Source organism: Oryx dammah, unplaced genomic scaffold (assembly GCF_014754425.2).
Source record: "Oryx dammah isolate SB20612 unplaced genomic scaffold, SCBI_Odam_1.1 HiC_scaffold_6, whole genome shotgun sequence".
Lineage (NCBI taxonomy): Eukaryota > Metazoa > Chordata > Mammalia > Artiodactyla > Bovidae > Oryx > Oryx dammah.
The window spans coordinates 10,764,698-10,778,939 of record NW_024070190.1 but is presented as its reverse complement, the minus strand read 5'-3'; the positions used below and the strand labels follow the sequence as shown (position 1 = coordinate 10,778,939).

Genomic DNA, 14,242 nt, shown 5'->3' with positions numbered 1-14,242 from the left:
GGCAAGAACACTGGAGTGGGTTGCCATTTCTTTCTCCAATGCATGAAAGTGAAAAGTGAAAGTGAAGTCGCTCAGTCGTGTCCAACTCTTAGCGACCCCATGGACTGCGGCCTACCAGGCTCCTCCGTCCATGGGATTTTCCAGGCAAGAGTACTGGAGTGGGTTGCCATTGCCTTCTCCCTTATACAGCAAGAAGTAAGTCAATAACTAAATAATAAAGCAAATAAATTAATAAAAGTATAAACATTAATTAAAATAAAGTATTTTAAAAGAATGAAGCCTGGTGTTGAGAACGGGTCAGGTCGGGTAACTCTGGGCGCAATCCTAGTAGACCTGTCAGCCAGACCCCACCGTGTGTTGTGAGTGTGGCGTCTGAATTGGTTCCACTGTCCTTCTGAAGAAGGTGGCACAGACTAAGAGCCCTGGCAGTACCTGTACTTGATTTCCAACAGGACGTAGATGACCTTTTCCGGTGTTGCTAGAATGAATTCTTGGCTAATTCTCTCAGCAAATTTCTGGCTGTTAGTCCCAAGGTCTGCAGCAAATTGATGGGAAGATCTTGCCATTGACACTCCCAGAGACTTGGGGCTGCTCCCCATGACACCTGGGCCTTCATCTCCTCCAAGTACGTGTTGCTGCCCAAGAGGGGTGCCCTGGGATTAGCACTGACTTCTGCTGGTGTAGCATAAAAAGTGTGTTCAAAGAGCTTTTAAAATAACAAGCTTGTTGAAATAGTGTTTCCGTTTCAAACTGAGTCTTATGGAAATGGCTCACTTGGAAAATGAACTGTAGGGCCGTAGAAATGTGAACGTATATTGTGAGCTAGGGACTGGTGGCTCAGTGATAAAGAATCCACCTGCCCATGCAGGAGACGTGGGTTCAGTCCCTGGGTTGGGATGATCCCCTGGAGAAGGAAAGGGCTACCCACTCCAGCGTTCTGGCCTGGAGAAACCCATGGACAGAGGAGCCTGGAGGGATACGGCTCATGGGGTCACAAAGAGTTGGACACGACTGAGCGACTAAACGACAGCAACAACAGGAAAAGAGTATCTCTAAAGAACTTTCCTTTAAATTTTGGGGCTTCTCAGGTGGTGCTAGTGGTAAAGAATCCTCCTGCCCATGCAGGAGGTGTAAGAGACCCAGCTTCAGTCTCTGGGTGGGGAAGGTGCCCTGGAGTAGGAAATGGTAACCCACTCTAACATTCTTGCTTGAAAAATTCCATGGACAAGAGGAGCCTTTGCGGCTACAGTCCATGGGGCCACAAGGAGTCGGGCACGACTGAGCGGCTCAGCACACTCCGTCATCCAGGCCAGAGCCTCTGGAACATCCTCTCAGGGCACACACATAAAGCATGTGTCTGCTAAGTCTGTTCAGTCGCGTCCGACCTTGTTCAACCCTGTGGACTGTAGCCCGCCAGGCTCCTCTGTCCCTGGGATTCTCTGGGCAAGAATACTGGAGTGGGTTGCCATTTCCTCCTCCAGCGGATCTTTCCGATGCAGGAATTGAGCCCGCGTCTCTTACGTCTCCTGAATTGGCAGGCGGGTTCTTTACCACTCGTGCCCCCTGGGAAGCCCCGATAGTAAAGGGTAGTATTTGCGTTGCACACCGGGGTCAGCAGGTGGCGCTCGTGGCTGGAGGTGGCTGCCTGGGATCTCCGGGGCCCCAGAGCCCATCTACTACCAGGGGCAGAGGGGATCAAGGACCAACAGGAGGGAATCTCTGACTGATATATTTTTAACTCCAGTCCTTGCATTTCTAAAAAAAAAAAAAAAAAAAAAAAAGCTTTATGGGAAACTTTCCAGTTCTTGAGGGTTTGATTATGAGGGTAAGTTCTCAGTTAATGGGATTCCAATTTCTGCAGCTTATTTTCTTTGAAGAAAAAATGTCTCGCAGTGATCACTGTTTATGCCTTCTCTTAGGAGATTAAATGTCTTTGAAAAAATAATAGGAGCCATCCTCTGAGCAGAAGTGGATCTCTCTGCTCATCTGTAGCACGACAGAATCTGAGCATCACTTTGGTGACTTTAGTAACTGTGAGTGAGTCTCTTGATGAACAGTGTCTAAGGAAACAGTCTCAAAATCAACACTTGGGCACTGATCTTTTTCAACTGGTTGTACAGAACTCATCAAAAATAGCAGGTCTTCTCCTAAGTGATCATCATGGTGTTAAAAATAATTTGTGTGAGGTATGGGCTTCCCAGGTGGTGCCGTGGTAAAGAACCTACCTGCCAACGCCGGAGCTGTAAGATGCCGATTCGATCCCTGGGTCGGGAAGATCCCTTGGGGTAGGAAATGACAACCCACTCCAGTATTCCTGCCTGGAGAATCCCATGGACAGAGGAGCCTGGCGGGTTACAGTCCCTGGGGTCACAAAGGGTCAGACACGACTGGCTGAACAAGCACAGGATGAGGCACCCTCCTATGTGATGGTCACAGTAACGACCATCATATAAATACATGGACTGCAACCTCTGAGACTTAGAAGAATGAAAGCTAAGGGGGCTGCATTTTCAATAAAAAGACAGGAGATACTTAAAAAGCATCAACCTATAAATGAAAAGTGCTGACCTAGAGCACGTGACCTTTCTATTACGTCACTGAGGCGACCATGGGCTGGGGGTGGAGCCAGGGACCCTGGGTTGTTTATTTTGAGTCATATGTTTCTTTATTTCTCTCTCATCCTTTTGGGTTTCCAGCCGAGATGATCCAACAAAGGTTAGAAGCCCTGGAGAAGGAGAGCAGCAGCCTGCACTTTCAGCTTCCTTCTCAACAGCCCGCCCTCAGCGGCCTCCTGGGCCACCTGGGGGCCCAGGCCCAGGCTTCCCTGCGCTGGGCAGCTCAGCGGTAAGCGCTCTCCCGGGGTCCTCTTCCCTTCTGCCCACTCCCGAGTGAGGAAGAACATGTCCAGTCAAGCCCAGGAGACCCTCCTTTCTGCTGGTTGGGTGGGGGTGGGGGTGGAGTGGTGTTCCTTCCAGAGGGCAAGACCTCTGTGGGTCACACGCCCCGAGAAGCCCTTCTGATCAGTGGCAGGAGGGCCCCTTAACCTGCGCGGGCCTGGCTGGGCAGTAAGTTCCCCGGGGGAGCCCACCTCCTGAGCAGGTGGTGTGGATTGCCTCTGGTCAAGGGCAGCTGTAAGATCGCAGTCGGTCCCCTCTGACTGAGGGATGAAAATGCGTCCTCCTCCTGAGTCCACCTCCAGGTCACCTTCTGCTGTTTCCTCTACCCAAGGGTCTCCCAGGACCAGGACTAGACAGAGCGCAGCTGCTATTTCTAATTCGGTGGATCTCAGGCCCGCCTGCCCGTCTGAGTCACCTGGAGAGTTTTTAAATGTCCAGCTCCTACCTTAGAGCAGCTAAGTCCGGCTGTCTGGGGCTGGGTCCCAGGTGTTGGCCTGTTGGAATGTCTGTAAGCAGTTATTCTCCTCTCTCTGCTGGTGACCTCTCTCTTCGGGTTTTAAAGACTTGGGTGGAAGGGGTGGTGATGAATGTGATTAGCCGAGTCACAGCACAGGTCTGCTTCTGCTCGGGTACAAACGTGGCCACGGCAATCACATTTTATTTCCAGCTTCCACTTGGCTCTGCACTCAGTTACTGAGTGCAGTTACAAGCCTGCGTGACCTATTTCTCACTCACGTTCGGTTGATCTTAGCGGCTTCCTACAGCCTGCCTTGCAGTGAGGCTGGTTATTTTCTTGCTTGCTTGTCCTGCAGTTTTGCAGGAAGCATAGAGCAGTGTGTGTGGTCGCCGATAGCTGCTTCCTTATACGTGCTTGTTGAGTGAACTTCTACGTCTTAAGGGACAGGTGGACCTGACCTCCTGTTTTTATTTTTGTCTGCCATTGAGGTGTCAGCTTGTTTCCTGTCCTTTCTCACATGGGACTGTCCCAACTTGACTTCCTACTTAATTCTTTCTTTCTTTTGATCCTTGGGGTTATTTCTGGTCCTCCGCCCCAGTCATGGGCCGTCTGTAGCATCTGCCAATGTATTGTGTTTCTATTCATTTAGAAAACACTTGTGTAAGAGTTACTGAGTGTGTTAAGAAGCAACTCAGGTTTTAGATTTCCTTTGTGATTAAATGAACATAGCATAAAATTTACCATTGCAACCATTTGTGAGTATACAGCTTAGTGGCATTAAATACATTCTACTATCCATCTCCAGAACTTCTTCATCTTCTCAAACTGAAACCCTGTCCTCATTGAACACTAACACCCTATCCTCTTACACTGTTGGTAGGAATGTAAATTGGTGCAGCCACTGTGGAAAATAGCATAGAGGCTCCTTAAAAAACTAAAACTGGAGCTAAGCTAATTGCAGGTAAGATCCTGCAGTCTCACTCCTGGGCATATATCTGAAGAAAACTCTAATTCAGAAAGATACAAGCACTCAGTTCATAGCAGCACTGTTTACAATGGCCAAGACAGGGAGGCAGCCTAAGTGTCCATCAACAGATGAGTGGGTAAAGAAGCTGGAGTGTATATATACACACAATGAAATACTACTCAGCCATGAAAATATGCCATTTGAGCAACATAAATGGACCTAGAGTGTCGTACTAAGTGAAGTAAGTCAGATAAAGGCAGAGAATGACAAATATCATATAGTATCACTTATATGTGGAATCTAATATATGATGCAAATGAACTTATTTTCAAAACAGAAATAGACTCACAGACTTAGAAGACAAACTTACGGTTACCAAAGGGGAAGGTGAGGAGAGGGATAAACGAGGAGTCTGGGATTAGCAGATACACACCACTGTATATAAAATAAACAACAAGGCCCTACTGCACAGCACAGGGAACTATATTAAATATCTTATAATGAACTATAATGGAGAAGAATATGAAAAAGAATCTATATCTGTATATATCTGAATCACTTTGCTGTACAGCAGAAACTAACATAGCCTTGTAAATAAACTATACTTCAATTAAAAAAAACTCTCACTCCATTGTCCCCTCTCCCCCAGCCCCTGGCAGCCGCCATTCTGCTTTCCGTCTCTGTGAGCTTGACTATTTGGGTGCCTCACATAAGTGGAGTCATGTGGTTGCCCTTCTGTGATGGCTTATTTCACGTAGCCAAGATTCGTGTGTGTTGTGGCAGGTGTCAGAATTGCCTTCCTTTTGGAGGTTGAGTCATGTTGCATTGTATCATGGACCGTAGTTTGCCTCTCTATTCATCTTTTGATGAACAGGAAGTAACTTACTGAATCCTCAAGACAATTCTAGGGGCTAGTGGAGGTTGCATACTGCTATCAGTACGGAGCCCTACATCGCCATCTGCGTCAGTGTCTGTATTTAGAGCAGAGGAAACCAGGTACAGGAGGGCTGTGGGGACTTGTGTCAGACCCCCGTGTGTGTGTACAGAGCCTGGGCACAAACCTGGCATTCGGCTTGAGGCCCAGTTGGGAACTCGCTGCCTGTGGGCTCTAAGTCAGAACTGGCCCCTGCTCTCCAGTGACGTGGATGGAGAGTGTTGCTTGGCTATGGTCTTGGAATCTAAAACATGCTACAGATGAACTTATTTCCAACACAGAAACAGACTGACAGATTAGAAGACAAACTTATGGCTATTAAAGGGGAAAGTGGGGAGAGGAGTACATTAGGAGTCCGGGATTAGCAGAAACACACCGCTCTATATAAAGTAGGTAAGCAACAATGTCCTAATATATAGCACAGGGAATTATATTCGATATCTTGTAATGAACTATAATAGAAAAGAAGATGAAAAATAATATATATGTGTGTATATATAAATATATATCAGATATATATTTATACATATATTTATATACAAAAATAATATATACGTGTATATATATAAATATATATCTGCTCTACACCAGAAACCTACACAGCATCCGAGTCACTTTGCTGTACACCAGAAACTAACAAAGCATTGTAAATAAACTACACTTCAATTAAAAAAACCCTCGCTAACTCCATTGTCTCCTATGAGTATCTCATAGGGCACTGTGAGCTAAAAGGCAATGCCCTACATTCTCAGGTTATATCTCCTGGCATTTCTCATATTTAATTGTTTGTGACCCATAAAGATAGCATGTTCATGTTGCTCAACTTAATATGTCCTTTACAAAAAGATGTATATTAGAGTGAAGTCGCTCAGTCGTGTCCGACTCTTTGCGACCCCGTGGACTGTAGCCAACACACTCCTCCGTCCATGGGATTTTCCAGGCAAGAGTACTGGAGTGGGTTGCCTTCTCCGGAGGATCTTCCTGACCCAGGGATCGAACCCAGGTCTCCCACATTGTAAGCAGATGTTTTACTGTCTGAGCCACCAGGGAAATCCAAAAAGATATTATTAACCATTTGTGAAGCTCATAGAAACCCTTGGCGTACCTTGTTAACCCTGTTGCCTTTGCTCACGTAAACTACCTGGGTGCTGTGGTTTTAGTTCCTGTTCACTTTTGGAGCTCACTGGGATTCGATTTCTATCTCTAGCACTACCACCAGCCAAGGAGGAGGTCCACAGTGCCTTGAAGAACCTTGGACTAGAGTTCAGGAAACCTGAGTCTGATTCTGTCTATTCCAACAAGCTCTGTGTGACCTGATGTGGTTTCCCACCTTCTCCGCACTTCACTCCCCTCATCAGAAAAGGGGGGAGGGTTTAATTAGATTACTGTTTCCCAAACTTCAGTTATTCAAGTATTATCTTGGCTTTTCTTGTGCTAAATCCACCTGTCCTACTGTTAGAAAATAATGCCTCAAAATCAACTCCTTTCTTACCTTTTTCTATTGCATGTTAACAAAGCTACATAGTCATTAATAGTTTACGAAATTGTGTCTCAGTGTGTCTGCTGCACATGCAGCCTGTGACATTTGTCATCAGCAGGATTATCTGGACCTGGCAGGTTTTCTCTGAACCAGGGGCTTTGGCTGCAGTTCTCACAGAGGCCACCAGGGGCATGTGCCCTCTGGCTGGAGCTTGCGCAGCCACAGGCCCGGGGCTCTCTGAGCCCAGGGGGATGCAGAATGCTTTCCAATTATTTCCTGAAGAAATAAACAGTGGTATTGACATGGGAAAATTTCAATACTGATTAGTAACACAAATAAGTGCCTCTTTACCTTGTTGAGATCAAGGACTTCCTAGAGGACCTAATGAAAACAATGGGTTTCTTTCATCACAAAACCCCATATGGACAAACGTATGGACGGTTGCATACAGACAGTTGCATGCAGGTCTTGTCAGCTTATTCCTCTCTGGGAGGAGGAGTTTGGGGTCTCTAGTTAAGAAAATTTGGTTTGGAATAAGATCTGAGGAAATGTACCCAAGTACACCCAGCTACTTCAGATCTTAATTTTCCCTGTTTAATTCAACTTTTTAATTCCCTGAGCTTTTCGTCCTGAGTCACACTCTGTCCAGCTCCTTCCAGCATCCCAGAGAGTGTTAGCTGTCACCGCAGGGGTTAACTGGGCTCCTCTAAAGCAGATAGGTACTCAGATGGTTTAGCATCTGTCTCTTTCTGGCTTTGGTTCCGCACCGCTCTGTAATATAACTGGTTCACTGGGGTGTCTCTGCTCAGCGGGGGTACAAAGGCATCGTGGTTTGCCTATTCTCTGGTCTGCTGTGCTCTGTTGAACACATCTTTCCCATTTCTCTGTGGTATCTTGGGCAGATAATAACAGATGTCCGGGGCATTTTCAGTTTCTGATGCTTGTCCTGTCAGTCCAGTTTGAAATGTCAGTTGTATGTCCAATTCAAGTCTTTCCTTGTCCAGTGCTTGGAATCCTCTCTCTGTGGGCCATCACTGCTTCCCTGGCCAACACAGCCTTTCATACCCCCGGGAACACAAGCCTACATGTTCCCTCTAGGGGAACTCAGGTGTGGGGTCCCCAGAGGCCACTGCAGTGCCTCCCTGATCTTGACGTGAACGCAGTCTCTCCGCTCCATGGGGACAATCACTGCTTTTCACACATCACCCAGCCTGGTGGCTCAGAGGTTAAAGCTTTTGCCTCCAATGCAGGAGACCCGGGTTCGATACCTGGGTTGGGAAGATCCCCTGGAGAAGGAAATGGCAACCCACTCCAGTATTCTTGCCTGGAGAATCCCATGGACAGAGGAGCCTGGTAGGCTGCAGTCCACTGGGTCGCAAAGAGTCGGACAGGACATGACTGAGCGACTTCACTTTCACTTTCAGCCTCTTCCTGTGAGCCCCCTTGCCCAGTAGGCACACTGGTTGGGTGGATCCCTTTTGTCGTGTCCACTTGATTCCTGGGAGGCTCACATGTACTGTCACACTGAGTAATGCAGCGGCTGGAGTGAGGGTGCAGGGGTGGTTCCCAATGCTTTGCCACCGTTCTCCCGTTCCTTCATCCCTGCTTGACGGGCAGCCACTGAGCTGTTGTAACCCCCCTGTAGCTGTGGTAACACCCCACTGAAGCAGTTATATTACAGAGCAGCGCGGAACCAAAGGTAGAGAGAGAGAGATGCCATCCCTGCTCACAAAGTTGGTGTGTGGGCGGGCCCTGCGGCAGAGACATGAAGCCCAGAGTCCCAGCCCCTCAGCCGCACCCACTGTTCCCTCTCCAGCCGTGGACGCCTTCGTGCCCACTGACTGCTCTGCACCTCAGCACCCAACAGGCTTCTCTCATGGGGCTGTCTCTGAAGCCTGTGAGGAAGGGGCGTGAGTACTGCCCCTGAATGCAGCCCTTAACCCCAGGGTGGGAGCTGGTGGCTTAATGCCCTTGCTGCCCCACCTCCAGGGGGATGGCTCTGAGGAGCATTCCACATATATTTTTCCCAGAAGGTTCCTAGTTGGTTGGCGCTCCAGTGGCCTGGGTGGTGGTGATCAGCTCAGTAGCTCACTGTGCACAGACTTTTCCTCCTTCTCACTCCTTCACTGTAATTCCTTGAGAATTGCTTCTCCTAAAACCAGCCACACTCAGCTCCGCGTCTGGGACTTGGCTCTGAAGAGCAAGAGAGGCAGATGGAGGTTCACGTGGGCGATGCAGACCTCGGCCTCTGTTACGGGGCGCTCCCAGCTGGAGGAGAGGGTCTGGTCGAGTGGCTTTTCTTTCACTTGATCTCAGTGGGAGAGTTTGCTGCCTCCCTTGTGGGGCTGGAGGTGGCACTGGACAGCATCTCTCATCCAGGCTCCGTCTCCTGCGTGGCCAGCAGGCGTGCGTGTGTGGAGGGTGCTGGGGCGGAAGGGGGTGATGCTGTGTGCAGCCTGGGGTGGGCACCTCCCCTCATGTTCCCAGCTGAGGGTAGAGGGCTTCAGGCCTGTGTTCCTCAGCGTCTGCTTCAAATTCTGGAGCAACCAGAAACTTCCACCTGAATATCCTCTCACTGCAATGATAGGAAGAGAGCAGAGAGGCATCTGTTCTTGCTGTATTCATCATCTAGTCCAAAGAAGGCTGTATTTTCCTTTCTCCTAAGACAGGGGTTTGGTCTACTTTGTGCATATAACTGATAATTTTCTCATTAATACTTTGCATTTCTCTGACTGCAGCCTATGTGTTTTCCCATGGGACCTCCACCAATGCATACATGAAAACTGGTCATATTTACAACTTCAACTGTGTGTGTGTGTGTGTGTGTGTGCATGTGTGTAAGATATCCTTTATCAAAGACCTTTTACCAATAAATAGCTTAAAACACAAGTAAACAAAATACAACAGAGGTTTAAAAGCAAAGATACGCAGACATTTTCCAATGTGGCCTATCAAGGCCCAGTATTCCCTGCTCACCTCTCTTCTTTCTGGTGGGAACAGAAAAGGTGAATGTTGTGTAGCTTCTGGTGCTGCTGGACCGAGTCCTTTTTCCTCTGACCAGGTCTCTGTCTCTCCCCTTTGAAAAATGATTCTTTATTTCCACTTAACTGTCATGTTGGGGCCATAGCATTCGGTGACCATCAGCTCTAAGTTCACAGTCTGGAATGGAGATATACCGCTAGAGGCTAGGAAATAACTCACATAGACACATTCCACCCAAGATGCAAAATGAGGTGGCATAAAATGATCACTCTTCCCAATACGCCAGGAGACATTTCAGAACCCTAATCACAGTTCAGGCCAAATGAAGACTAGTATGGCCTGTCCCCCGCCAGAGGACCCACCTCCAACCCCTTGTCATCATGAGAAGATAAGAGAGGAAGGAAAAGAGGACAAAAGCCAGTTGATGGGAATCACAGAGACTTCCTGAAATTTGTTTTACAATCAGTGGATTATAAATAAATGCTTCCAAATAAAGACCTTCCATCCTCCTGGCTTCAACTTACCTGAAGTCTGTCTGAAGCCTGTTTTATTGGACTTGGTTCCTATAAACCCAAGTAGATGCCCATGTGCCCTCCTGCAGGGCTGTCATCTCTATGTTTCAGTTCAGTTCAGTCGCTCAGTCATGTCCGACTCTTTGCGACCCCATGAATCCCAGCACGCCAGGCCTCCCTGTCCATCACCAACTCCCAGAGTTCACTCAGACTCACGTCCATCGAGTCAGTGATGCCATCCAGCCATCTCATCCTCTGTCATCCCCTTCTCCTCCGGCCCCCAATCCCTCCCGGCATCAGAGTCTTTTCCAATTTAGAAACCAATAATGCCCGCTTTCCTAAGGGGTATGAACTTTACTCCACTCTCCTTACTTTTAGACCCCAATCAGATATGTAAGGCATAAAGCTGCCTGCATCACCTCTGACAATTTTATAATGTTTGATTGTGCCATCAGAGTGGCCTTTGTCATTTATGGACATTGTTTGTTGGCTAAGGAACCTATTTCCAGATTTAAAGCACACTCCAGTGACTGGCCCAAACCACTTCCTTATCACCATCTTCCCAGCATGGGGAAGATGGAAACATACACGTCAGATGACATAAATTTGATAGCATAGTGATGGATACAAGCAGCAGTTGGCAAAGGTGTTCAGAAGGTCTTGCTCAAGTCTTGGTTTTGGAAGTGGTCATTGGAGCTGAAGTTTTCCTCACTGTGGAAATGAGAGCATCAGTTTTGGTTCTTTGCTCAGTTAAAACTGTGATTCCATGGGGCTTCCGAGATGGCTCAGTGGTAAAGAATCCTGCCAATGCAGGAGACACGGGTTCAATCCCTGATCTGGGAAGATCCCACACGCCACGGGGCAACAAAGCACGTGCATTACGACTGTTGAGCCTGCGCTCTGGAGCCCGGGAGCTGCAGCTGCTGAGTCCATGAGGCGCAGCTGCTGAAGCCTGAGCACCTAGAGCTGGTGCTCCGCAACAAGAGAGGCCACCGCGGTGAGCAGCCCGCACGCCGCAGCTAGAGAGCAGCCCTCACGGCAGCCAAGACCCAGATCAGCCATAAATAAGGAAATAGTGACATTAAAAAGCCTCTATGATTCCAGCAGTGGCAACAAAATAGCATCGTGTGACTGTCATTTCTGCCTGGAAACAGACCCTCTGTTACACATACAACTATATAAACCACACAATTGCCATGAGCCGTTCTGGCACCGGGTGTCCTGGCAGGTGGAATGTCTGGACTCCCCTCGGCCCTGTCACTCTGGACATTCCCGAAGGTGGTCCTTTGATCAAAGGCAGTGCATTGGAAGGCTTCATCCTTTGCTCAATATTACTGAACTCTGCACTCACAAAAGTCAGGTGGCAGATGTTTTCCCTGGGATGAAGAATGCTCTCCTGTGTAATTTGGAGCTATGCTGTTTTCAGTAGTGTAGAAGCTTATTTTACCAATGGCTTTTTTATCCTTATTTAAGTGATTAGTGGAAAAGACAAAAGTAGAAAGGCCAGGGATTAGCCAGCACTGGGCAGTTGAGGGCCTGAAACTCAGGGCTGATGGTGGGTTCCTAGATACCCCGATTCCCTGTGGGCAGTGAGTGCTGTGCTAACATTGCAACCCACATGTTTTTAATTCTTGCCCCCGAGGGGTTTGCTCATTTTCCATACTGATTAGTTTATAGCAGCACAGCTAATTTGCAGTGACATTCGGGATTACACATTAAGGTTTATTAGAATAAAGGGAACAACACTGTGGAATGTTGTAGCAGGGGAGCCTGGCTCTGAGCGCTGGAGAGCTGAGATGCACACCCATCCCCGGCTTCATTACTGAACTGCCATGTGTCCTGGGGCACAGCCGTCTGTGCCCAGCTTTCTTCACCCAGAGTCAAAATCTGAGAGACATAAAGAAGAGTTTGGGTGAATCACAAGGGTTTTTCTTAAGGATTAAGTAATGAATGTGATTAACGATAGATGGGAGAATTCCCACTTACTCACCTGTCGCTCCTCCGCAGCTCATTTTCAATTCTGTGTTGATTTCCTTCAATAACTCCTGTCCCAACCCAGATGGTATCTATTTAGGAAATTCAGGAAACTCTTAATATTTGCATAAGCAGAGCAAATTGAGAAATAAATTACTGTGAAGCAACTATCTCATGCAACAGAAAGCTGAATATAAATGGCTTCTGGATTTTTCTAGGCCAGGGATTCATGAAGTCACTCAGTAAATATTTGTGAAGTCCTACCCAGTGCTGGACCCCGGAGATAACAGCACGGGATGGGCTGAGGTTCACCCTTCCGAGTGAGAGGCTGGGTGGACAGGCCAAGACCCTGGGGTCCAGGGGAGGAAGTGGGTTTCATTCGCACAATCGCTGATGTGGTTTCCTTCCAGGGACCCCCTCTTCTGATATGTGGAAAGGTGGTCAGAAACGCCTCTTCTTTACTCTTCATTAAAAAGGACAGTGTGTCCACTGGATGTGAGCACAGCATTCACTCTCCTGATGCAAACATTGATGTGGGCAGGGAGCGGGTGCAGCCAGCTCCCTGAGGATAGAGAACAGAGGTCCCAGGGACAGCGCAGAGTCTGCACACAGTAGACACTCAATGGTTGTTTGCTGAATAGATTTGTTCCCTGTAATCCGCTGTACAGGGAAGGTATCAGCATCAGGATTACCACCATCATCCTCATTTTGTAAACGAGGGAGGTGAGCTTCAGGGAGGTTTGGTAGGGTTAAGGTGAGTAACTTCAAGGACACATGGCTGGAAAAGGGTGGCATTGGGTCTTCTCACCCCTGTGCAGTAAAGCCAGTCTACTGACACCTAGTGGTGGTGGAGGAAAATGCAGTGTTTATTGCAGGCACCAAGCAAGGAGTCCAGGCAGCTAGAGCTTGAAAGGTCCCTGAACTCGCTGAAGACTTTGAAAGGTTTTTAAAGACAGGGTGAGGAAGGGGGAGTTATGGGTTGTGTGATCAGCTCGTGGACATTCTTCTTATTGGTTGGTGGTGAGGTAGTCAGGAGTCAACATCATCAACCTTCTGGTTCCAACCTGTCTGGGGTCTACATGCTTGTGGGCATCATACAGTTAACTTCTTCCACCTGATGGAGGCTTCAGTATCTGCAGAATATCTCAAAGGACATGGCTCAGAGAATTGTATATAGCTCTGGAAGAGGAACTAAAGTTTCTTGACTTACTTTAGTGGCTAAGCTATTATTATTTTGCTTGACTGTTTTTCTTTCTTTCTGCATTTTTTTTTTCCAATTGAATTTATTCTTTGACTAAGGTTTTTTCTACAGATAAGTGGTAGGTGAAGGATATGGTAGGGGGAGTCCTGTTCTGGAAAGGCCCCCACTGGGTCCTGTTCGGTTACACCAGAGCAAGTTGTTGCAGTCTCTCTGATGCTCTGTTTCCTTGTTGGCAAAACTGATAACACTTGGTGTACAGTAAATTCTCAATTCATACTGAATTATTTTGTTATTACTAGTTAAATTTTTTCATTACTACTACCACCATTGTAATTTGCCTTTACACAGATGAAACAGAGAGTAACAAGTCTTAAAATAAGTTTCTAAATTGCATGGTATGTTGCAATAAGTAAGCAGCTTTCGAGATTATTCAGAGTCTGAATCTGTGTCAGGCCCAGAAAGGCAAGCAAGGCTCCCTTTTCTGAGGCTTCTGGTTTTTAACTTAGAAAAGCCTAGGTGGCATATTTTCTACCACTGTCTCTAAGAATACCAGGGCTGCCTCACTGCAGGGCTTGGCTGCCTCCTTGCTGTGTAAGGGCCACGTTAAGATGTAGGAAGTGGGAGCACAGCTTTTACCTTTCCACTTCTGCCGTCTGTCTGAGCCCTGGCAGGAATGTGTGTCCATGGCTTTGGTTTATCCATCACCTCTGCTCTGCAGAAACCACATCTTGTTTATTGCGGTGTCTCTGGCTCCCAGCACAGTTCATGGCACATAGTAAATGGGCTTAAGAATGGTTCTTCTTTTTCTGAATGAATGAATGAATGAGTACATCAAATT

At 47.5% G+C, this 14,242-nt stretch overlaps 1 protein-coding gene across 1 annotated transcript in view; it reads left to right on the top strand.

Annotated features, from left to right (window-relative positions):
• DISC1 (DISC1 scaffold protein) overlaps positions 1-14,242 on the top strand; it is a 332,069-nt gene that overhangs the window by 53,755 nt on the left and 264,072 nt on the right. Inside the window, exon 3 of the mRNA XM_040242744.1 lies at positions 2,697-2,844. Coding sequence (XP_040098678.1) covers positions 2,697-2,844 — 148 coding nt within the window. The remainder of the gene's footprint in view (positions 1-2,696; positions 2,845-14,242) is intronic.